General features: G+C 43.1%; 1 protein-coding gene and 1 non-coding gene across 22 annotated transcripts in view; both read right to left on the reverse strand.

Moving 5' to 3' along the window:
- The window catches only part of GTF2I (general transcription factor IIi), a 108,720-nt gene that overhangs the window by 54,940 nt on the left and 27,692 nt on the right, over positions 1–26,088 (reverse strand). For 8 of the 21 annotated variants that reach the window (XM_054247368.2, XM_054247352.2, XM_078354501.1 and 5 more), the window contains 7 exons: positions 23,503–23,641; positions 18,085–18,219; positions 16,324–16,507; positions 16,084–16,112; positions 11,175–11,229; positions 10,249–10,292; positions 5,272–5,349 (listed from right to left, as the gene is read on the reverse strand). In XM_054247368.2, coding sequence (XP_054103343.1) covers positions 5,272–5,349; positions 10,249–10,292; positions 11,175–11,229; positions 16,084–16,112; positions 16,324–16,507; positions 18,085–18,219; positions 23,503–23,641 — 664 coding nt within the window. Of the gene's footprint in view, positions 1–75; positions 136–5,271; positions 5,350–10,248; positions 10,293–11,174; positions 11,230–16,083; positions 16,113–16,323; positions 16,508–18,084; positions 18,220–23,502; positions 23,642–26,088 lie in introns of all 21 variants that reach the window. The other 13 variants (XM_054247361.2, XM_054247349.2, XM_054247365.2 and 10 more) reach the window with 2 other exon arrangements.
- LOC118151955 (small nucleolar RNA SNORA40) lies at positions 3,481–3,608 on the reverse strand. Its single transcript, XR_004740347.1, has one exon. It is a non-coding gene; the product is annotated as a small nucleolar RNA SNORA40 (small nucleolar RNA).

The following is a 26,088-nucleotide window of genomic DNA, read 5'->3' on the forward strand; positions in this document are numbered from 1 at the left end:
AAACACAGTCTGTGCAAAATAAGGCAACATTCAATACGAACAGTATGTGGGAAAACGGAAGTGAAAAGATTCTACCTTGCAAAGGCTTCGATAGGGGGTGTTTTTCATCAACATCATCGGTTTCAGAAGGGCCTGCTTTGGGATACAAAGATAGTACTTCAAAAGTAATCCCCCCAAAAAAATGTGGGGTGACTTTAGTGAACAAATTTGGGTGAGATACATGGGATGGCCTTTTTATAAATAAAAAAGAAAAAAATTTAAAAAAAAGACTGACAAAATGAGATGTCAATTTATGGTCTTAATGGAAAAATATAATCAGGTAAATTCATATATAAACGTCAAAAGAAATTTTGAAGATGACTGGACATATGGATTGAATGGCAATGGTATGTCTAAAATGGAAGATGTGGGTTTTTTAAAACAGTACAATGTTCGTAACAGCAAACTAATTTTTACTTCAAACAGATTACAAATGCAGGTTTATCTTACAGGTGTATCTGCTTCTTCTTTGGCAAATATTAGCTTACTCTTTTGTCATACTGAAGAAAAACGCAGACCCAAATGTTATATACCTTTCTTAAAATCTCTAAAATAATGAAGCTATATCCTTGAATCTCCACTGAAATGCAAATGTGACAAACTCAAAGCTGTTCATTCATTCTCCCTTTCTCCCAGCACCATGGCACTTTTCTAATAGGGTTCTTTCCAAAACACAGAAAGTACTCTGACTTAAATTCCACTTCACAAACTGCTACATTTGACAACATATTTTCATGTTATCATCAAACTTTTTAATGATTAAAGTAATAATCGTTTTTAAATAGAAAACAAAACATTGTGTTTTCAATGGCTATTTAACATATAACACATTTTGGCATTAATATGACCACTGATCAGTTAACTAACTCTGGAGAGAATTGGGAAAACATCCTAAGTCGTTTGAAAGGCTTCATTCACTAACGCATAAGAAATTTCACAAAGATACACCAAACTACACATTACAGCCAAAGGGCACATCAGAGAAAAAACACCAACTGCATGAGAAATAAAGAAATCCATTTCTATTTGGAATCTCAAAGAAGAGCCGGTCTTTGAATGAAGACTCCTAAATTCAAATGCTAGATCCACTGCTTCCTAGTCTCCTGACTCTGCATAAAACATACAGAATTCATGTGAAGGAAGATGTGCTATTTACAGGATTTAAAAATGCAACATTAGTTAAGGCTACTAATTGACTTCTAAGTACTGCTTTAGCTGCTCTTCACAAGTTTAACTATGTGGCATTCTCAGTATCTTTAATGAGACTCTCATTAAGTCAATTACAAGCACGCTTCCTAGGATTCCCACTGCATACGTTTTCTGTTAATAATTTAATTTCAGTATGTTTGGAGAATTTATTAAGACAACCTGTGAACAAGCATATAGTCAATTTTTTTAAATAATTCATGCTTTGTAAATAAACTTATTTCCTGGGTATACAGTTTTCTAGAGTTAAATGTTAACTGTAGTTAAAATATTCTATTTAACATATAAATATTATAAAAATACTCATCAGCTAGACATATCATTGGTTAAAATCTCCCACATGACTGTACGTATCTATAGAGACTTATAAATTCACCAGAATTTGTACATACTTTTACTTTTGACGACACATTGTTAGGCACATACAAACTAACGGTTGTTATAGCAACTTAGTGACTGATTCCTTAACTATGACACACTCTTCCTCTACCCCTGCTACCCCTGTTTTGGCCTTCGATATTGCTAAGCTACATTCTTTTGAGTTGGTATTTACTCAGCGTACCTTCATGTATCACTCTGCTTTCAAATGATTTAATGCCACATATCTGAATTGTATTCACCCTAAAATAGGTAGCATACGTAACCTTCACCTCTCAAATGCTAGAGGTGCCCACCACTCACTGTGAAAGCCAGCACATTCCCGACACTCACAACTCAATACCACTATTTTACAGGAGCACAGAGAAATAGAAAAGGTTTTAGAAGAAAACATAAACGTCCTTTTATAGAAGAATAAAAAATGAACTGTATTATAATCACACAGCGTAGCTACCATGATTTTTTATTTTTTTAAGACGAAGTCTCACTCTTGTCCCCCATGCTGGAGTGCAATGGCAGTGATCTCAGCTCACTGCCGCCTTCACCTCCCAGGGTCAAGCAGTTCTCCTGCCTCAGCCTCCCGAATAGCTGGGATTACAGGCACCTGACACCACGCCCGGCTAATTTCTGTATTTTTAGTAGAGATGGGGTTTCACCATGTTGGCCAGGCTGGTCTCAAACTCCTGACCTCAGGTGATCCGCCTGCCTCAGCCTCCCAAAGTGCTGGGATTCCAGGTGTGAGCGACTGCACCCGGCCCATGATAACATTATTAATGAACTAAATTATAATCACACAGTGTAACTACCATGATGATATTATTAAATCTACTTGTGACGAAATAGGTATCTCTTGAAAACCTAAACTGAGTGACAGACTAAAGTCAAAAACATATACAGTGCTACCACTGTGCAGGCTTAGCTCAGGAAACAGCATACATACAACTCTGTGCACGGACATGACTGACACACTCACACACTCTCAGTCCCGGGAAATATTTGTGTAGTAAAGCACATCATCACCGTCAGGAAGGAGAATTCTCAATTTTATTTTTTGTCTAAGTCAATAAATTTTTATTCAAGGAATTCCATGTTGTGTTTTCTTCCACTGTCCATCAAGGTCACTTTAGATCCTCTAAAGAGCTGGAGTGAAAAGATTTCTCTTCAAGTTAGCCCCGACTTTTTTTTTTTTTTTTTTTGAGACGGAGTTTCGCTCTTGTTACCCAGGCTGGAGTGCAATGGCGCGATCTCGGCTCACCGCAACCTCCGCCTCCTGGGTTCAGGCAATTCTCCTGCCTCAGCCTCCCGAGTAGCTGGGATTACAGGCACGCGCCACCATGCCCAGCTAATTTTTGTATTTTTAGTAGAGACGTGGTTTCACCTTGTTGACCAGGATGGTCTCGATCTCTTGACCTTGTGATCCACCCGCCTCGGCCTCCCAAAGTGCTGGGATTACAGGCTTGAGCCACCGCGCCCGGCCAAGTTAGCCCTTTTTAATGAAACTGATGCTTATTTTAATCCAGTTGTCCTGTCAGCTCATAATTCTTTTATTTTTGCTTCTGGCATCTCCTTTTAATACGGATATACTGATGAAGACTTCAAAATTCACCAAGAATCTTTGGGATCTAATTTCTTCAGCCAATTTACTTTAGGGGCCTTTATACTGTACTGGTAGATCGGCCTGGTTCTCAATTTGACACCCGTCCTTAACATGAATGAGTTCAAGTCATGTTCCTAAGTGATCACACTCAAGAATAGTCCAGATGTGTGGGATATGCCAATACCTTTCCCTCCAGACATCGGGTTCTCTAGCCTTCGTGGCTATCAATACTTCCATCAATAAACTGTCTCAGGTATCATAATATCCCTTTTTATATGTATCAAAACTCATGCTGAACAATGAGTTCTGGGTTGCAAAAGAGGATTTATTTTTTGCACCTATCCATAAGTCTTTGTCCACAAGTTAAACAAAAACATACATAAGTGCAGTGAGAATTCTCAATTTTAAAGATCAGAATTAACTTAAGAAGAATAGAAAGAGAAGTAGGAATTTGGGAGAGCCCAAAGAAGGGCTTCAGTGGAATAGTTGCATGTTATTTCTTGGAGGGAGGAGAGAAGAGATGAATACTAAGGTTCAGTAAACCAGGGCAGACTGATACTATGCTTTTAGGTTTTAAATACTTCATTTTAAAAAAGCATGTTAGCACCTGTAATCCCAGCACTTTGGGAGGCCGAGAAGGGTGGATCACCTGAGGTCAGGAGCTGGAGACCAGCCTGGCCAACAGGGTGAAATCCCGTCTCTACTAAAAATACAAAAACTAGCCAGGTATGTCAGCATGCGCCTACAATCCTAGCTACTCGGGAGGCTGAGGCAAGATAATCACTCAAACCTGAACGGTGGAGATTGCAGTGAGCCCAGGTCATACTACCACACTTCAGCCTGGGCAACAGAGTGAGACTCTGTCTCAAAAAAAAGAGACAGAGAGAGAGAGAGAGAGAGAGAGAGAGAGGAATGAAGGCTTATGTCCACACAAAAGCTTGTACACAAATGTTCAGAGTACCTGTATTTGTAATGGCCCCAAACTGGAAGAACCCAAAGGGCTATCAACAGATAAACAATGAACAGTTTGACCCAGGCATACAATACAATACAAATCAACGATCAGATGAAATCTGCAACTGAGACATGCAACGCTGCAGGTGCACTTCAGAACAGTCGTGTGAAATCAAAGAAGTCACCCTGCTCCCCGCCCCGTAAAAATCACCTGCATTTTACGATTTCACTTGTAAGACTTCACAGAAAATGCAAACTGCCCTAAAACAGAAAACAGATCCATGTCGCCTGAACACTGGACAGGGCCATGGAGGACAGCGGGACACACAACGCTTGTGGGGATGCAGATATTTCATTATCTTGGTTGCAATGAAGATGGTGTATTAGTCATGTACATGGCAAAGCTAACCAGATCTTATACTTTAAGGGTTTAATGTATTATAATCACGCAGTGATTTTAAAAAATTAAGCAGACTATATCTGCATTTGCCTAATAGGTTTATTTTGCAACACTAGAACCTGGAATCGAACACTAAGCTGTGCCACAACTTTTGCTATTCCTTTTAAGAACATGTGTGGCTATTTTCATATCCCCTGTGGATTGTCTTGAGTTGATCTGATAGCCCCATTTTTTTTCTTTTTTTGAGATGGAGTTTCGCTCTTGTTGCCCAGGCTGGAGTGCAATGGCGAGATCTCGATTCACCGCAACCTCAGACTCCTGGGTTCAAGCAATTCTCCTGCCTCACCCTCCCAAGTAGCTGGGATTACAGGCATTTGCCACCACGCCCGGCTAATTTTGTATTTTTGTAGAGATGGAGTTTCTCCATGTTGGTCAGTCTGGTCTCATACTCCTGACCTCAGGTGATTCGCCCACATCAGCCCCGCAAAGTCCTGGGATTACAGGTGTGAGCCACCGCACCCAGTCTTATGGCCCCATTTAAAAAATGTTTTATCCCAGTGATTGAATTACAAATATGTATGTCAATCAAGAACTGATCAGTAAAATGCTATTTAAGAAATTAAAACAATTGAGAAGCAAATTTTAATTTTAACCACGAACAATTTTTAGAAAGAAAAATTGCATTAACTCAAATTACCTTGAATGTTGTACTGATAATAATCGGGATCTTCTGATTCTTCCTTTACCGTCACCGCGGCCATTTCCAGGGAAATGCCTGTGAACGCAAACGCAAGGACATGATTGCATGTCAGAGCTTTCAGCTGGATAGTACAGGAAAATTCTCTCTGCCCTCCCAGAAATACAGCAATGCATATTAATGTTAAATAAAGACTTTAAGTTTTTGAAAATGCAAAAGTCTGCTAGGTAGCAGAAGGTAAAAATCACCTAGAATCCCAGCCAAGCCAAAGTTTTAACCATCTGTTAATATTCTGCAATTATCTGCTGTTCATTTTTCTCCAGCAAATTCTTATCTATAGAATTGAAGGAAATTTAGTCAACACTCCCTTTTCACTTAATATTAAAAATACTTTTACAAACCACCGAAAAACTTATAAACATCAGTTTTAATAACCTGATATTCCAGAGTAGAGATAGCATAATGCTTAACAGTTTCAATAATGAGATCCATTTTTTTTCTCCTAATAAATCCCTTTTACTTATACAAGGGTACAAAGCACACGTTTCTGCATCAAGCTTTGCCCACAGTTAGAAGACTAGAAGCAGACCTTTGTGGACAGATACAAAAAAGTACGTGTTGTGTAATTCCACTCACATGAAGGTCAAAATAGGCAAAGCAATCAATGCCATTAAAAAGTTGACTTTGAGAGGGGGTCATGAGGGAGTGGCAGGAGGGCCCTTCCCAGAGTCTTGTTAATGGTCTATATCTTTATGTGGGTATTTTGTTAGGAAGGGTCTGTAATTTTTTTTTTTGAAACAGAGTCTCGCTCTGTCTCCCAGGCTAGAGTGTAATGACATGAACTCGGCTCACTGCAACCTTCGCCTCCCAAGTTCAAGCAATTCTCTAGCCTCAGCCTCCCAAGTAGCTAGATTACAAGTGCCCACCATCGTGCCCAGCTAACTTGTATTTTTGGTAGAGATGGGGTTTCACCATGTTGGCCAGGCTAGTCTTGAACTCCTGACCTCAGATGATCCACCAGCCTCGGCCTCCCAAAGTGCTGGGATTACAGGTGTGAGCCACCACACCTGGCCTGTAATTTTTAGTTGTTGAGCTATGTACTTACATTTTGCATACTTTATGTGAAATTTCAACAGAAAGCTTTAAGAAAGAAAAAAAAGATTCATATGCTCTTCAAAAACAACCCTTCCTGGGTCACCCAGCAGGCTTTGACAAGAGGGGCTTCCAGAATGACTTGCCAGGTTCAGCAGGAGAGAATTCTGGTTTCCCACTCCCCCTGGGAGTTCAGCTGTCACTCCATCCTAGCCACAAGCCAAAGCTGAACAGGCCGAAAACTTAGCAACTCTTCTTGGAACTGAAAAAGAGGTGGGGATGCAGGGCAAGCTACTGCCCCACGACTACAGTGCCAGAGAGGCGCTCCTCACGCCAGGAGTGGTGGCACGCACCTGTAGTCCCAACTACTCCTGAGGCTGAGGCACAAAAATCACCTAAAACCAGAAGGCAGAGATTGCAATGAGCTGAGGTGGCGCCACTACACTCCAGCCTGGGCAATACAGCAAGGCTCTGCCTCAAAAAAAAAAAAAAGAGAGAGAGAGAGAGAGAGAGAGAGAAAATTACAGCTAACAAAGAAGGCAGATCCACTGAGGATTCAGACCCTTCAGGAATAAAAATTTGGGTCACTACAATTGGTTAAAGAACCTTACATATATTGGCTGGGTGCAGTGGCTAATGTCTGTAATTCCAGCACTTTGGGAGACTGAAGCAGATGGATCACCTGAGGTCAGGAGTTCAAGACCAGCCTGGCCAACATGGTTAAACCCATCTCTATCCAAAAAAGGAAAAAAAAAAAAATACAAAAATTGGCCAGGCAGTGGTGGCGCATACCTGTAATCCCAGTTACTTGGGAGGCAGAGGTAGGAGAATAACTTGAACCCAAGAGGCAGAGGTTGCAGTGAGCCGAGATGGCACCACTGCACTCCAGTCTGGGCGACAGAGTGAGACCTTGTCTCAAAATAAATAAGGCTGGGTATGGTGGCTCAAGCCTGTAATCCCAGCACTTTGGGAGGCCAAGGCAGATGGATCACCTGAGGTCAGGAGTTCAAGACCAGCCTGAACAACATGGTGAAACCCCATCTCTATAAAAAAAATTTTTTTTAATAAAAAATAAAATGACTAAATAAATAATAAATAAAATAAATAAATACAAATAACAAGGTAAATCCAAAAAAAGTCTGGTAAGCTGCAGAAATGTAGACTGAGGCAACCATGCCTATTCTCTTCCTTGTCTGTTATAAACGTGTTTGTGTAAGGATTAAGTGTTCACATATACTAACTATTCTCTTCCGTGCAGTGGTATTTCACATTAGTTTCTTTGGAGGTTTCCTTTCCATTTGTCCATTAGACTAGATTACTCAAATACGTTAGGACTGCATTTGAAGAGTAGGTAATACAGCTCGAGAATGGATTTCAAGTCAGTCTCCCAGAGATGGGTGTGACTGTTGGAATACTGTGTCTCCCAAGTGTGAGGAGAGGGTAAAAACAGATTTCTCTGTAGAAAGTAAAGTTGCATCTCATTAGATGAACAGTTGTCTCGTTGTTGCACAGAATGTCAAAGGAAGGGTGTGGACATATGCTGAGTAGCCCAAGAGGGTGGCCTGGGCCAGCCACGAAACTGATGTCTCTCAGTTGCAAACCCATCCTCGGGTTTCTGCTGAAGCTTGAGCTCTGCACAGCAGCTGGCTCCGTGTGACTCTCTGCCACAAGGATACACTACAGGGAGACAAGAGGCTAGAGGAGGAGAAGGGATCTCGCCCTTCCTTTTGGCTTCTTGTCTGCATTCTCATCCCAACAAGGTCACTCCTTGGTCCCCCGTTCAGCCTGGCAAAAGCAGGTCCTCCCATCACAACAACTGCACCCAGCTGGCAAGGTCTCCAACGCCACCAGAAGCAGCCTAACCATGGCCCCCAGCCACCAGCACTAGCCAGACACTATCCCACCTCCGAAGTCAGACTGAAAGCTGACGGGGTGGCAGTCACAGCCAAGAACTGTTCCTTACAGGAAACCTTAGTATTCGCCTTTAGGTTACAAAGTTAACAACTTTATAACGAATTAAAAATCTTTTTTTCTTTTCCTGAAACCGAGTTTAGCTCTTGTTGCCCAGGCTGGAGTGAAATGGTGCAATCTTGGCTCAGTGCAACCTCCACCTCCTGGGTTCAAGCGATTCTCCTCCCTCAGCCTCCCAAGTAGCCGGGATTACAGGTGCCACCACAAATGGCTCATTTCTTACTAGTTTTAGTTAGAGACAGGGTTTCACCATGCGGGTCCTGAACTCCTGACCTCAGGTGATCCACTCGCCTCGGCCTCCCAAAGTGCTGGGATTATAGGCATGAGCCACCAAGCCGGGCCAACAATCTGTATATTAAATTTTCTCTGTTCCAATAACTGATGTGGTTTCTATCTCCTGACTGCACCCTGGCTATACACGTGAATAAAATACAATCTTATTTGCAGGATAAATTAAGAATACAAAGATGCAAAGTGTGAAAGAGAAAAAAGAAACCCTATATGATGCCGATGTGTACATAATGACAGTTGAAATGACTTGGTAAAATACGTGAGGTTTCTCAATTCAGCATGGTTCTTCTTGGAGGCAAACAAAATATTCAGGAGATGAATATATGAATTAAGGGGAAAAATTTGCAAAATGATGATTTTTTGGCACAATCTGCTAAAAACTACCCAGAAATTTGAGATTTCCTATAAGTGAGAATAAAGGGAAAAACCCTGTAAAACAAGCCGACAGTGTAAAAGACTCAAATACCTTTTCCAAAAAAGGACAATTCAACACTTTCTTGTAGCTCTCCCAGAATACACTTACATACATAAAAGCTCTCATTCATATGCACACGCACACATGTAAACTCAGCCCTTCCCTCCTCCCCAGTAATTCATTCCAGATGCCCTTAGATAAGGCCAAGCCGGGCAGGTGGCTGACCAGAAGTACAGCAGAATGAGAAGGTTGACAGGGGGTCGGGGGAGCTGCCAAGGGCCTGGGTAGACAGAGGCAGACAAGGGGACAGGCAGGTGGTGACAGCTGAGAAGTATCCCATGTGAATAAGGAGGACAGGGCCAAGCAGTGGGAGGACTGACGGTGGCACTGGGACATGGGATAACACTGGGGAAATGATGAAATAAATAAATACGCTGAGAACCTCTGGGAGCCGTGGTTCTAGACAGAACAGAATTATAAGCAGGGGGCCAGGAGCGATGGCTCATGCCTGTAATCCAGGACTTTGGGATGCCAAGGCAGGCAGATCACTTGAGGTCAGGAGTTCGAGACCAGCCTGGCCAACAAGGTGAAACCCCATCTCTACTAAAAATACAAAACTAGCCAGGTGTGGTGTCGCACATGCCTGTAATCCTGGCTACTCGGGAGGCCGAAATGGGAGAATCACTTGAACCCAGGAGGCAGAGGTTACAGTGAGCTGAGATCATGCCACTGCACTGCAGCCTGAGTGACAGAGCAACACTCTGTCTCAAAAGAAAAATAAATAAATAAGGAATCAAATAACAATTTTCTCTGAGAGTTGAAAATGGTCTCCCCTTGGAGAGTGGAAAACGGGAGTGCAGAGGGAAGGGGGAGACGAAGAGGGCATTGTATTGATTTTTGTAAAAAGGACTATGCAACAGCTGACCTCTTACACTATATGTCTGTATAACTAGGAAAAAAAAACCAATACATTTTATCTAGAAGCATGTGTAGCTGGCAAAGAACTCTGCCTGCCACTTAGGGAGCCAATTACCTTTCTGGGTCTCAATGTGGTAATATTAACACATAGCGTCACAGCTGGAATACATTTGTAGCAACTGCCTGTTTCTTATCAAAACGAAACAATAACTGAGTCAAAATATAACCTTCTACATGAAGGAAAAGTCTTCCTTAATTTCACCATTGATTCTAGAAGTGCAAGTACGTACCAGAATCTTCCGTGGGTTCAGTTTTCACTTTGATGGGGCCACAGCTGCAGGGAGAAGAAAGCCCTGATCAAGCCACGCGCTGGTGACAGCCATTCCCACAGCATTCAAAGACTCAGGCTCTCCAAGTATAAGATCCCTCCCTGACCAAGGCGGGTGCAAACGTGACTCAGCTTAAAACTGACCTATTTATTTCTCGCATAAATAAGAGTTATCAACCGAACTTACTACTCTACTTTTTTTTAAGACGGAGTCTCACTCTGTCACCCAGGCTGGAGTGCAGTGGCGTGATCTAGGCTCACTGCAACCTCCACCTCCTGGGTTCAAGTGATTTACCTGCCTCAACCTCCTGAGTAGCTGGGATTACATGTGTATGCCACCACCCCAGCTGATTTTTGCATTTTTAGTAGAGACGGGCTTTCACCATGTTGGTTAGGCTGGTCTCGAACTCCTGATCTAAGGTGATCCACCCACCTTGGCCTCCCAAAGTGCTGGGATTACAGGCGTGAGGCACTACGCCCGGCCTTCGTGCTTTAATTTCTATCTATCTTTTGGGGAAAAAAGTACAATAAAATACTATAGAGTAGCATCTTAAGAGTTATCAACTAAACTTAGGACTTTAATTTCTGTCTTTTGGAGAAAAAAGTACAATAAAATACAACAGAGTAGCATATGAACTTCCAAATACCACTCTAAGGCTTTCCAATTCTGTGTGACAAACCCCCTGGCTTCACCCAGGGGGACTCCGCTATTCAGAAACACCAAGTCAAAGAGATGGGCATGTTCACAAGATCCCCAAATGATATGCTTGCCTACTAAACTTTGAGCTGTGTGACCTGAGGCCTTCTTAACATTCTAATCGCTCAGTTATCTAACAACTGAAACTTCTGAGGCACGGGAGTGAAACCGGTGATACAATTAGGTTTTACCTTCCACCTGGAGAGAGGATTGACCTGTCAGCGTCTGTTAACATCACACGACCACCTATGCACACAAAAAAAGTAGAGTTAGTTTTTTCAACATTTCAAATATAATTTTTTTTTTGAGACAGAGTCTCACTCTGTGGCCAGCTGGAATGCGGTAGAGCGATCTTGGCTCACTGCAACCTCTGTCTCCCGGGTTGCAAGCAATTCTCCTGCCTTGGCCTCCCGAGTAGCTGGGACTACAGGCATGCACCACCATGCCCAGCTAACTTTTGTATTTTTAATAGAGATGGGGTTTCACTGTGTTGGCTAAGATCGTCTCGATCTCCTGACCTCGTGACTGCCCACCTGGGGTTTCCAAAGTGCTGGGATTACAGGCATGAGCCACCGCACCCGGCCTAAATATAATATTTCTAAAGGCTTTAAATATAGAATGAGTGGGGGTAGAACTAGGCTTTGCAGCTCTGGGTTCACAGAAGAATCAACACTGATTTTCATCCCTTCACCTAACCAAACCCTCCTTTAATGAAAAAGCTCTTATTTTCATCAGTGAGGGAAATACAGAAACATACCATTTGTCTAGTAAGGTAGAATATGTAGAATATGACTCTACTGATGTATAAATGATGATATAGATTTTCTTTTTTTTTTTAAGAAACAGGGTTTCACTCTGTTGCCCAGGCTGGTATGCAGCGGCATGATCATAGCTCAATGCAGCCTCAAACTCTTGGAGGATCAAGGGATCCTCCCACCTCAGCCTCCTGAGTACCTGGGATTACAGGTAGCATGCATCATCACTCCCAGCTCGCTGTTTTCTATTTTTTATAGAGAGTGGATCTTGCTATGTTGCCCAGGCTGGTCTTGAACTTCTGGCCTCAAGGGTGACTCCTACTCTGGTCTCCCAAGCAATGAGATTAGGCTGGGTGCAGTGGATCACACCTGTAATCCCAGCACTTTGGGAGGCGGACACGGGGAGATTAATTGAGCCGAGGAGTCTGAGACCGGCTTGGGCAACAGGGTGAAAGGCCACCTCTACAAAAAAAAAAAAAAAAAAAAAAAAATACAAAAATTAGCTGGGTGTGGTGGCATGCGCCTATTTGGGAAATTGACATGGGAGGACTGCTTGAGCTCTGATCGGGCCACTGCACTCCAGCTTGGGTGACGTGAGATCTCGCCTGGAAAAAAAACTGGGGTGGGGGGTTGGGGGGAAGAGAAGCCAGATACCCCTGCCCCTGCAAAAAGTGACTCCATTTATATAAAAATCAGGAACATGCAAATGAATCCACAGCAGCAGCACAAAGCTCAGTGGCTATGTGGGAAAGGGGCGGGCAGGAACAGAGGGAGGAACTCCCAAAGCCATGAGGACCCTTGGGAGTGACAGGCACGTTCATTATCTTGATGGTGGCCATGGCTTCAGAGTAGACACATGGGTTAAAACTGACTCAGCTGCACTTTAAGTATTTGTCACTTACTACGTGTCAACTGTAACTCAAAGCCGAAACATTTCTTAACAGACTGGAAAATAAAATCCCATTACAATGACAACTTTTCAGAGAGCAGCGGGCATTGTGTTGGCAGCTCACTGTCAAATGGTCCAAAACAAAGTTCCTTGTGCTGTATATGAGGGCTTTCTGTTAGCTTACAATTGTTTCAAACTGTAACTTATTTTCAAAGAAAAATAAATTACTGTTTCGAGGGTTGGCAAAGCGAAAAACCTGAATCTATAAGCCTGTCCACTTAGGCCCCACGGGATAAAACAGCCTTTAAAGCTATTCCTTAACTCAAAACCAGGCCCCAAAGTCTCAAAACAACTACGTAGGGGAAAAAAACCTTCAGCTGGGCGCGGTGGCTCACGCCTGTAATCCCAGCACTTTGGGAGGCCGAGGCGGGTGGATCATGAGGTCAAAAGATCGAGACCATCCTGGCTAACATGGTGAAACCCTGTCTCTACTAAAAATACAAAAATTAGCCAGGCACAGTGGCTCACGCCTGTAATCCCAGCACTTTGGGAGGCCGAGGAGAGCAGATCAAGAGGTTAAGAGATTGAGACCATCTTGGACAACATGGTGAAACCCCATCTCTCCTAAAAAACACAAAAAAATTAGCCTGGCGTGGTGGTGTGCACTTGTAGTCCCAGCTACTCGGGAGGGTGAGGCAGAAGAATCACTTGAACCAGGAGGTAGAGGTTGCCGTGAGCCAAGATCGCACTGCTGCACTCCAGTCTGGTGTCAGAGCGAGACTCTGTCACAAAAATAAATAAAGTAAAATAAAACAAAAATACAAAAATTAGCTGGGCATGGTGGTGGGCACCTGTAGTCCCAGCTACTCAGGAGGCTGAGGCAGGAGAATCACTTGAACCTGGGAGGCAGAGGTTGCAGTGAACTGAGATCACGCCACTGCATTTCAGCTTGGTGACAAAGCGAAATGCCATCTCAAAAAAAAAAAAAAAAAACTTCATAAAACATATAGCACAACACTAGGCCAATCTAAAACACTTCCATGAAAAAAGATATTATCAACAAAAAGTATGAATTTCCATACAAAAAATAAGTATGTGACATAATGAATATGTTATCTTAGAATATCTTGATTTAGCCATTTCACAATGTATGTAACATGTTGCACACAATAAATGTATACAATTTTTATGACAATTTGGAAAACTGATTTTTAGTCTGGGTGCGGAGGCTCATGCCTGTAATCCCAGCACTTTGGGAGGCCGAGACGAGCAGATCACTTGACTCCAGGAGTTCCAGACCAGCCTGGCCAACATGGCAAAAGCTTGTCTATACCAAAAAAAAGTTCCAAAATTAACTGAGTATGGTTGTTTATGCCTGCAGTCCTAGCTACTGAGAAGCTGAGGCAGGTGGATCCCTTGAGCCAGGGAGGTTGAGGCTACACTGAGCTGAGATCGCAAAACTGCACTCCAGCCTGGGCGACAGAATGAGACCCTGTCTCCAAAAAAAAATTTTTTTTAAAGCAAAAGATAACAGAACATTGATAATCACTAGAGAAATTTTTAAAAATCAAACCATTTCACACCTATTACAATGGCTAAAATCAAGAAGTACGTTGGCAGCAATGTGGAGGGAACCCTCCTACCCTGCGGCTGGAGTATAACATGGGACAGCCACTTTGGAAAACAGCTTGTCAGTTTCTTAAAAGACCAGTGTAAATCTGCCCCGTTCCTAGTAATTGCACTCCTACTTCTGTATCCCAGAGATACTAAGGAATATGTCCAGACAAAAGCCTGTTCAAGTATATTCACCGTAACATTATTCCCAAGAGCCAAAAGTGGAAACAACTGAAATACGTATCAACTGATGACTGGATAAGCAGGCAGTATGTTCATGTAACAGAATAGTTAGTGTTCAGCAATAAGAAGAAACGACTGATACACCCACCAAGCTTGATGAGCCTGAGCAAGTGATGCTCGGTGAAAAAAGCCAATTTCTTTTTTTTTTTTTTTTAAGACGGGGTTTCACCATGTTGATCAGGCTGGTCTTGAACTCCCGACCTCAGGTGTTCCGCCCACCTTGGCCTCCAAAGTGCTTGGATTACAGGCGTGAGCCACCACGCCTGGCCAAAAGCCAATTTCAATAGGATACATACTGTATCTTCCATTTCTGTAACATTCATGAAATAACAGAGATAGGGATGGTGAAAGCATCCCCAAATTAAACTGTGATAATGGCTGAAAAACCCTTAAAAAATGTTTAAGATTGTAAATTTACTATTAGTGAATTATATACTTAAGACAGGTGAATTTGGCCGGGTGCGGTGGCTCATGCCTGTAATCCCAGCACTTTGGGAGACCGAGACAGGCAGATCATTGGAGGTCAGGAGTTCGAGACCATCCTGGCTAACATGGTGAAACCCCATCTCTACTAAAAATACAAAAAATTAGCCAGGCATGGTGGCATGCGCCTATAATCCCAGCTACTCGGGAGGCTGAGGCACGAGAATCACATGAACCCAGAAGGCAGAGGCTGCAGTGAGCTGAGATCACGCCACTGCACTCCAGCCTTGGCAACAGAGCAAGACTCCATCTCAAAATATAATAATAAAATAAAGTAAGACAAGTGACTTTTATGGTATATCAATTACACCTCAGTAAAGCTGCTAAAAAATTAGTCTTTTCACCACAATGAGGATAAAACAGAGATTAACAGAAACCACAATGTGTGTGTTTATATATATATATATAAATTTTTCCTTTCATCCTTACACGGTTAAGAGTATTCCAATGATACTAGTTATTTACTTTCAAAAGTCTCAAATAATCCTGGCTCCGAAGGGTACCACTCTTTATCCTGCTTTCCCTTCAGATGAAAGGGCTAGACTTTCCTAAAGGAAGCTGAAATCCTGAGAATTCTTCAAGGGCCCATCGAAACGCCCTCTTCCTCATGAACTCTTTCCTGAACTACAAAGGAGTCCAACCTCCAAAGACATCCACCGCACTTTCTCAGAAGCATCCTCGCGGCAGGGATGTGAGGCGCTCGCCACGCTCATTTCACGAACGGTGCTCTCCTCCGTGAGACTCCTAGGGCTCGAAAGCTGTAATGCTGACACACAGCTGTGCATCAAGGACCTTCCCAGCCATGCTATGCCCAATAATGCCTTGCCTAGTCAATGACATTGGGTCAGTTAAATCCTACTCATAATTCTGCTGAGGGCAGATACATGGTCTTCTATAGAAAACAAGCAGCGGAGCTGAAGGGAAAAAAGCGAGTCTCCACTTTTTTAGCCCAATGAACCTTTCTTGGATTATATAAACATCTAAACAGCCCATCCGAAAAAGTATGACATCGCATTCTCAAAGAAAATAAAAGAGAAACCACCCAAGTGTATTAAAATCTAGCAAAATGGGTTTAGGAAGCCGGCCAGCTAGCCAGGAAGGGAAGCAATCACTTACCTAGGTGCTTCTTTGGCTCTAAGAAGGGTCTGCAGAGAAACAAAGCAAAACTCCATATGAATACACACAATTATCGTAGAGCATAAATTTAAATGACATCTGTGTTAAGAATTTTAAAAACAGAAAAAAGAGATTAAAAAAAGAAAAAAAGAAAAAAGAATTAAAACATATTAACATAAACTGAATATTCAGATTTATATGAATCAGCTGTGGACGGGTACAAAGGGAGAAAGGCTTCACCTCTTAATGATGAATGAAATCCCTGCTTTGTTCTCCAAAATCCATTTCAGGGTTGCGAGATCATAGTTCTCGGGGTGTTTAAAGGCAACGCCCTCCGGAAGCCCCTGCACCACCACAGCCGACTGGTCTCGTAGCATCTTCTCATACGGTACAGGTACCACTGTGGATTTGCCTAAAGCTTTCCCTGGGCGAGGTGAAAAGCAGGTGAACATCACTCCATGCTAAGATCAAACAACGAAATCATAGGTAGCTTATAGTGGCTCAAAAAAGGCGTCCACCGTTTTTTATAATATGTGATTTCAAAATCAGTTAATATTACGGCATTGTGTCTCCCCATGTCAGCACAAGGGCTAAACCTGAAACTGATCCAAAGGGCCAAGAGGAAAAGTATATAAAACATTTTACTTTAGAACCTAGGCAGAAGCAGAGAGCAATGGCTGGTTTCTTGCACTATTGTCTTTCTTGAAGATGGTCCCATGGGCATATTCTCAGGTACAGTTTGGCCTCAGAATATAGAAGCCCAGTACATCGAACTATTTTTATTTATTTAGCTATGTTTTGAGACATTTATTTATTTATTTTTGAGACAGAGCCTCACTCTGTCACCGAGTCTGCAGTGCAGGGTGCAATCTCAGCTCACTGCAATTTATTTGTTTATTTATATATTTGAGACAGAGTCTCGCTCTGTCGCCCAGGCTGGAGTGCAGTGGCGCAATCTCGGCTCACTGCAATTTCCGCCTCCTGGGTTCAAGCGATTCTCCTGCCTCAGCCTCCCTAGTAGCTGGGTTTATAGGCACGCGCCACCACACCCAGCTAATTTTTGTATTTTAGTAGAGACAGAGTTTCACCATATTGGCCAGGATGGTCTGGATCTCTTGACCTCGTGATCCACCCGCCTTGGCCTCCCAAAGTGCTGGGATTACAGGCATGAGCCACCGTGCCTGGCCCAGCCAACTATTACCATAAAATACTAAGAACGTTTTGGCTAATATTCTCATTGAAAACTTATCAAGTAAACATAAGCTTCCCATTCACAAATGGGTACATTCTGTCAGCCTACCGAGCAGCGAAGCTCACGCGTGCTGAAAATCCCATTCCAGAGAGTTGAATTTCATCTATGACCCCACAGTAAAACCTCAGTCTTCCCCTTTGACTGCCTTCGTGTAAGACCTTTGGTTTTTGATGTGATAGAATTAACAAAAGGTAGCTTTGCAGCGAATTGGAAAGATGAGCACCGATGAGAGAAAGAAACAGCTCAACTGGGCACAGTGGCTCAACCCTGTAATCCCAGCACTTTGGGAGGCCAAGGCAGGCAGATCACCTGAGGTCAGGAGTTCGAGACCAGCCTGGCCAACATGGTAAAACCCCATCTCTACTAAAAGTACAAAAATTAGCCTGGCTGGCATAGTGTTTTGCACCTGTAATCCCAGCCATTTGGGAGGCTGAGGCAGGAAAACTGCTTGAAACCGACAGGCGGAGGTTGTAGCGATCCAAGATTGCAGCACTGGGCGACAGAGCGAGACTCCATCTCATCTCAAAAAAAGAAGAAACAGCTCTAAAGCAAAAAAAAAGAAACAGCTCTACTAGCCACATTTCTTCCTGGATTCATTCAAAATGGAAGAGGAAGGTACGATTATTGCTAACCCAATCAGTCAGTGAAAATGTGTGGTATATGATTTTCAAATCAATTACATAATCTACCCTTTAGAAAACTCAATTATATAATATATCTCTTAGAAAAATTAAGTGTATTGCTTTTACCGTAGCAAAAGCAGAAATAGTCCTCGACTGTTTTTCTGAGTGTTTCAATTTCTACCGCGTCTACACTCATCCTATTCGCCTGGGTTGTGGATTTCATTTTATGCATCTCTGCAGCCTTTTCTTCTTCTTCAACACCTGTAAAAAAAAAAAGTAACAAAAAGGTTCATATCCAGTACCTTAATATTTATTTGGCTTTTAGTAAAAATAGTTTTCCTGTATTCCAACAAGGGAAACTGTTTTTTAACATGTATTCTAACAGGAAAAAAAAATATTTCTTAACTATTATTTAACATTTATTAATCATTTTAACAAGCAACTTGTTATAAAATAACAAGCCATTTGTGATTTGTTATATAAGCAAAAAAGAGACCAAGCACAAGGGCTCAGGCCTGTAATCCCACCACATTGGGAGGCTAAAGCAGGAAGACTGCTTGAGCCCAGGAGTTCAAGACCAGCTTTGGCAACATAACAAGAACCCATTTCCGCAAAAATATGAAAATAGCCAGGTATAGTGGTGAGTGTCTGCAGTCTCAGCTGTCTAGAGGCTGAAGTGAGAACTGCTTGAGCCCAGGAGTTTACGGCTGCAGTGAGCTATGTTCAGGCCGAGACCAGAGCACTGCACTCCAGCCTGGGGGACAGGGTGAGACTCCTTCTCAAAAAAAAAAAAAAAAAAAAAAAAGTATTAGCAATGAAAACAAAGTATTGGGCCGGGCGCCGTGGCTCACGCCTGTAATCCCAGCACTTTGGGAGGCTGAGGCGGGTGGATCACGATCTCTTGACCATCCTGGTCAACATGGTGAAACCCCGTCTCTACTAAAAATACAAAAATAAATTAGCTGGGCATGGTGGTGCGTGCCCATAATCCCAGCTACTCAGGAGGCTGAGACAGGAGAATTGCTTGAACCCAGGAGGCGGAGGTTGCGGTGAGCCGAGATCGCGCCATTGCACTCCAGCCTGGGTAACAAGAGCGAAACTCAGTCTCAAAAAAAAAAAAACAAAGTATGAATACCAATGGGCAGTGACTACAGCTCGCAACTGAGGACGGCTCCCTTAATGCTTTAATGCTTAGTTCTAACCAGTGGAGACCCACGTAAGCCAGGCAGGACAGAGAAGTGGAGAATAATCATGCTGCCAGCAGGATTACGGTACTGGTGGGGCAGACGGCAGCTGGTACACACACAATCAAAACAGCATTATTAGTATAGAGAAACACACAAACATAATCAAGGTCTAAACATTTCTCAACAATATTGACAAAATTTTAAAAATAGGTTACTAACATAAAGCTCAGATGATTACAGCATGGGGGAAGGGGCAGGGGGAGGAAAACAGGGGCAGGGGTAATTTTTAAAGAAACTAAAAATACAACTGGGAATTAAAATTAGTGAATTAACAAAACTTTTTATTCACTAGTAACTTGCCCATTGTATCACAAATTTAATCTGACAACGGAAGTTTAACTTTAGACCTTAACAGCATACAGGCATCTGCAGGAGACACTGTGGGTTCAATTCCGGACCACCACAATAATGCAAGTATAAAGCCAAGTCAGACAAATTTTTTGGCTTCCCAATGCATATAAAAGTTACACTGACTCTTGCTTTTATGAAAGATCTCTCTTTAGCATGACGCTATTTGACAGCATTTATCCAGAGTAGAACTTCTTTCAAAATTGGAGTCAATCCTCCAAAACTCTGCCATTGCTTTATGAACTAAGTTTATGTCATATTATAAGTCCTTTGTCATTTCAAGAATGTGGTTGCAGTGAGCTGAGATTGTGCCACTGCACTCCAGCCTGGGCAATAAGAGTGAAACTCTGTCTCAAGAAAAAAAAGAAATAAAAGATGGCTGGGCACAGTGGCTCATGCCTGTAATCCCAGCACTTTGGGAGGCCGAGGCAGGCAAATCACCTTAGGTCAGGAGTTCGAGACCAGCCTAACCAACATGGAGAAACCCAGTCTCTACTAAAAATACAAAATTAGCCAGGCGTGGTGGTACATGTCTGTAATCCCAGCTACTCAGGAGGCTGAGGCAGGAGAATCGCTTGAACCCAGGAGGCGGAGGTTGCATTGAGCTGAGATCAAGTCATTGCACTCCAGCCTGGGCAGTAAGAGTAAAACTCTATCTCAAAAAAAAAGGAGAAAAAAAATGACATACATCTCCTTATACACTTCCATCAGGGCTCTCTGAGCATTGTCAATGAGCAGTCATATTTTGAAAGGAATCTTTTTTTCTGAGCAGTAGGTCTCAAAAGTGAGCTTAAAATATTCAGTGAACAATGCTATCAAGAGATGTGTTATCATCCAGGCTCTATTGTTCCATCAATGGATTTAATGGGCCTAGGACTTTCAGAATGGTAAATGAACACTGGCTTCAAAGTAACCAGCTACATTAGCCACTAGCAAGAGAGTCAGCCTGTCTTTTGAAGATTTGAAGCCAGGAATGAACTTCTCTCTAGCTAGCAAAGTCCTAGACGGTATCTTCCAACGTAAGCCTGTTTTGTCTACATTGAAAATCTGGAAAAAAAAAAAAAAGAAAGAAAATCTGCTGTGTGAGTGTGGCCATCTTCATGAATTATCTCAGCTAGATCTTCTAAAGAACTTGCTGCAGTTTCTACATCAAGCACTTGCTGATTCACCTTGTATTTTTATGTTATAGAGACTGTGTCTTTCCTTTTATTTATTTATTTGAGACAGCGTCTCACTCAGTAGCCCAAGCTGGAGTACAGTGACACAATCTTGGCTCACTGCCACCTCCGCCTCTCCTGGGCTCAAGCAATTCTTGTACCTCAGCCTCCTGAGTAGCTGGAATTACAGGCACGCACCACCATGCCTGGCTAATTTTTTTTATTTCAGAAAAGATGGGGTTTCACCAGGTTGCCCAAGGTGGTCTTTTTTTTTTTTTTTTTTTCTTAAATAAAGACGGGGTTTCACCATGTTGGTCAGGCTGGTCTTGAACTCCCGACCTCAGGTGATCCGCCCTCCTTGGCCTCCAAAGTGCTTGGATTACAGGCGTGAGCCACCACGCCCGGACCCAAGGTGGTCTTAAACTCCTGAGCTCAGGCGATCCGCCCACCTCAGTCTCGCGAAGTGCTAGGATTACAGGTGTGAGCCACCGCGCCCAGCCAACTGTGCCTTTCCTAACACTTCATGAGCCAACCTGTGCTACCTTCCAACTTTTCTTCTGCAACTTCCTCACCTGTCTCAGCCTTCACAGAACTGAGGAGCATTAGGGCCTCACTCTGGATTAGGCTACGGATTAAGGTAATGTAAAAAGTCTGAAATAGTCCTATGGCAAGAGTTACCAAGATGTGACACAGAACCAAAGTGAGTACATGCTGCTGGAAAAGTGGCACCAACAGACTTGGCACAAGATTGCCACAAATCTTCAATGTGTAAAAACTGCAGTATCTGCAGGGCACAACAAAAATGAGGTATGCCCATAAATAGTATGTGCCTATAGACGCCCCAGCTTCTCTGTGCCCTTTCCATGTCTTTAAGAAAATGCTGCATCACTATGTTAACATAAAGCCTACCGACAGTATTAAGTTAAACACAGATGGGAGAAAGTTGTCATACTGTGAAAGGCCGTGGGTATTAACACGCTGTAGTAAATTTCAACGTGGTTCCAATGTCACATCAGCTTACCACCGCTCTAAATGAGGATCACAAAACTCACTCAAGACTCTGATAAGGTGATTCCACTAAGTAGAGAACTGTTGAATTTTGCATATGCTTAAACAAACTCATTTGCATAGTGAATGACTGGTTTTTCAACACCCCAAGTTTTTATCTAGAAAAGAATTGGCCGGTAGCAGGTGGCTCATACCTGTAATCCCAGCACTTTGGGAGGCCAAGCTGGTGGATTACCTGAGGTCAGAAGTTCAAGACCAGCCTGGCCAACTTGACGAAACCCTGTCTCTACTAAAAATACAAAAAATTAGCTGGGTGTGGTGGTGCATGCCTGTAATCCCAGCTACTCAGGAGGCTGAGGCAGGAGAATCGCTTGAACACGGGAGGCAGAGGTTACAGTAAGATCAGATCACACCACTAAACTCCACCCTGGGCGACAGAATGAGACGCTGTCTCAAAAGAAAAAAAAAAGGTGAGCGCGATGGCTCATGCCTGTAATCCCAGCGCTTTGGGAGGCCAAGGTGGGTGAATCAGGAGATCAAGAGATCTAGACCATCCTGGCCAACATGGTGAAACCCCATCTCTACTAAAAATGCAAAAATTTACCAGGTGTTGTGGCGTGCACCTGTAGTCCCAGCTTCTCAGGAAGCTGGGGCAGGAGAATCACTTGAACCCAGGAGGCAGAGGCTAGTGAGCTGAGATCCCGCCACTGCACTCCGGCCTGGGTGACAGAGTGAGACTCTGTCTCACACACACACGAAAAAAGGCCAGGAGTGGGATCAGGCACTGTGGCTCATGCCTGTAATCCCAGCACTTTCGGAGACTAAGGCGGGCAGATCACAAGGTCAGGAGTTTGAGACCAGCCTGGCCAACATAGTGAAACCCTATCTCCACTAAAAATACAAAAATTAGCTGGGCATGGTGATGGGCGCCTGTAATCCCAGCTACTTGGGAAGCTGAGGCAGGAGAGTCGTTTGAACCCGCAAGGCGAAGGTTGCAGGGAGCCAAGATTGTGCCATTGTACTCCAGCCTAAAGGACAGGGAGAGACTCCATCTCAAAAAAAAAAAAAAAAGACCAGGAGTGGTGGCTGATGCCTGTAATCCCAGCACTTTAGGAGGGTGAGACAAGTGCATCACCTGAGGTCAGGAGTTCGAGACCAACCTGGCCAACATGACAAAACCCCATCTCTACTAAAATTACAAAAATTAGCTGGGAATGGTGGTGGGCACCTGTAATCCCAGTTACTCAGGAAGCCGAGGTGGGAGAATCGCTTGAACCCGGGAGGCAGAGGTTGCCATCACACACACACATTGAGAGTGAATATTCTGAATGCTCAAAATCTCCTGAAATTTGCTTTCTAATAAGATTCATAGGCTGGGCGCAGTGGCTCAAGAGCACGCCATTGCACTCCAGCCTGGGCAACAAGAGCGAAAGTCCACCTCAAAAAAAAAAAAAAAAAAAAGGAAACGACTCCTTATCTGAGTAAAACTTTTCATCTATTCAGAATTTTTCTACCTTCATTGCCTTCTCTTTAATGTGTCTCAGGAATCTAGAGAAAAGCCAGGCAGAAACATTGTACGATAAACACTGCCATCTCTAACTCTTCAGTATCTATCCGGATACATGTCAGTGATTCCTTCTGAGCATTCTGAAATGTCTCCATAAACATTCCAGAAAATCTTTTTTAGTTCAAACCTCATTCCGCTTTAAAATATGACCTGCCTTACCTACAAATATTCAGGCTTAAAATGAATGAAATGCGAAGGATAAAAATACAATGCTTACAGTATTTTACAAAATCTTTCTGAAAATCCTTTCTGGTGTTGACAAAAGCACGTCCTCTCTCGGTCCCGACGACGAACACGTCTGTTTCGTACACTGCGATGCAGGCCACTTCGGCTTTGGACTTGGCCAGTTCCTTACACTGCAATACGAACAGCAGACACGGCGTGACACGCGGACATTTACGAGCACCATTTGTGCTCAATGAATTTTTAAAAACCTAACAACATTTTTTAAAGGTTCTTCTCTTTCAAAATAGTTTTTGGCCTGATTTTGAACAAAAGACAACACAGAATTTATAAGGGGAAAAAAAAAAGAAGAAATCCCGTGTCATCTCTTATAGGTCAGATTCCCCGAGAAGCAGACGCAGAGTTCACCCAGGCTTGCTGTGGGGCACTGTCAGTAACAGCTGTTGGGAGCGGGGAGGCAGGCAGGGCTGAGCACTGATACAGCTGCTCCCAGAGCTAGATGCTGGCGTGGCCCTCCCCAGGGAAAGGGTAGGACCTTGGGCCGGGTGGCTCAAACAGTCATGACACCTGGGGCAAGTAGTACCACCAGTACTAAGGGGGAGGGGTCTGAAGCCCACCCTACAGCATGCATGACCTAATCTGCACCTCCGGAAGTATTCCCGTGCGTATACACAACCAGAATCACATTTCGGTGGGTAGAGTATTTACTGAATCCTACTATGTATATTTCTACAAGATGAAACAGTCTCTAAAAATGCTGTAGAGTATATAGTGTTCCATTTAATAAATACACCTTGATTTAGTGTCGAAATTATTTAAAAGGTTGGTGATTCCAATTTTCCCTGCTAAAAATAATACCCCCGTAATAATCTGAGAAAAAAAAATGTTTATGGGCATCATTATTTTTTTGAGACGGAGGCCCGCTCTGTCACCAAGGTTGGAGTGCAGCACCACAAGCTCGGCTCACTGCCACCTCCGCCTCCCGGGTTCAAGCAATTCTCCTGCCCCAGCCTCCCAACTTGCTGGGTCTACAGGTAATTTTTGTGTGTAGTAGAAACAGGGTTTCACAAAGTTGGCCAGGCTGGTCTTGAACTCCTGACCTCAGGTAATCCACCAGCTTGGCCTCCCAAAGTGCTGGGATTATTGGCGTGAGCCACCACCACCGGCCTTATGTGCATCTTAAATGACTCTCAAAATAGATCCAGAGACATGAGTGTCAAAAACAACATACGCACACATTGAGAGTAAATACTCTGAATGCTCAAAATCTACTGAAATTTGTTTTCTAATAAGATTCAAAGGCTGGGCACAGTGGCTCGTGTATTCCAGCACTTTGGGAGGTCAGGCAGGTGGATCACTTGAGGTTGGGAGGTTGAGACCAGCGTGACCAACATGGTAAAACCCCATCTCTACTTAAAAAACAACAATAACAACAACAACAACAACAAATAATTAGCTGGGTGTGGTGGCAGACGCCTGTAATCCCAGCTACTTGGGAAGCTGAGGCAGGAGAACCACTCCCAGGAGGCGGAGGTTGCAGTAAGCGAAGATCATGCCACTGTACTTCAGCCTGGGTGACAGAGCGAGACTCCATCTCAAAAAAAAAAACAAAAAAGAGAGAAAGAACAAGAAAAAAATTTCCTGAGCCTCATGCTTTTTATATACTATCAAATACTATGTTCAGCTATATACCCATAAAAACATAATAAATAAAATGTATAACTGCCATCACAGTAATATAAAAATACAGCCAGGCAAGGTGGCTCACACATGTAATCCCAATACTTCAGGAGGCCAAGGTGGGCAGATCACATGAGGCCAGGAGTTCGAGATCAGCCTGGCCAACAAGGTGAAACCTCGTCTCTACTAAAAATACAAAACTTAGCCAAGCATTGTGGCGGGTGCCTGTAATCTCAGCTACTCAGGAGGCTGACGCAGGAGAATCACTTGAAACTGGGAGGTAGAGGTTGCAGTGAGCCAAGATTGTGCCTCTGCACTCCAGCATGGGTGACAGAGCAAGACTCTCTCAAAAACCAAAAACTACAGCATTAATGCTTAATATTTCATTCTAATTATGCATATTGTAGCTTATTTTTGAAAAACTAAAGAGCTAAAACTACACGATTTGGAAGCAAGTGGTAAATCCAACAGTTATGTATAAGCAGAATAAAAAAAATATATAAAATAATTAATGAGCCCTATAGCCCCCAATCCTGGTAACCTTCTGTACAGAGACACAATAAAACTCTAGCATCATACTCTAGTATACAAACTCATTCTGAATAATTGCTAATATTATAGATAAATTCAAAGGTTGCAAAACAAATGACTGCCTAAGGTAATGGCAGGAAAAAACTTAAGATTCAATATAAAAGTTAGGGCTGGGTGCAGTGACTCCCACCTGTAATCCCAGCACTTTGGGAGGCCAAGGTGGGCAGATCACTTGAGGTCGGGAGTTCGAGACCACCGCAACCAACATGGAGAAACCCCTTCCCTACTAAAAATACAAAATTAGACAGGCATGGTGGTGTGTGCCTTTAATCCCTGCTACTCGGAAGGCTGAGGCAGAAGAATCGATTGAACCCAGGAGGTGGAGATTGCAGGGAGCCAAGATCGCACC

The sequence above is a fragment of the Callithrix jacchus genome, chromosome 2 (genome assembly GCF_049354715.1).
Source record: "Callithrix jacchus isolate 240 chromosome 2, calJac240_pri, whole genome shotgun sequence".
Taxonomy (NCBI): domain Eukaryota; kingdom Metazoa; phylum Chordata; class Mammalia; order Primates; family Cebidae; genus Callithrix; species Callithrix jacchus.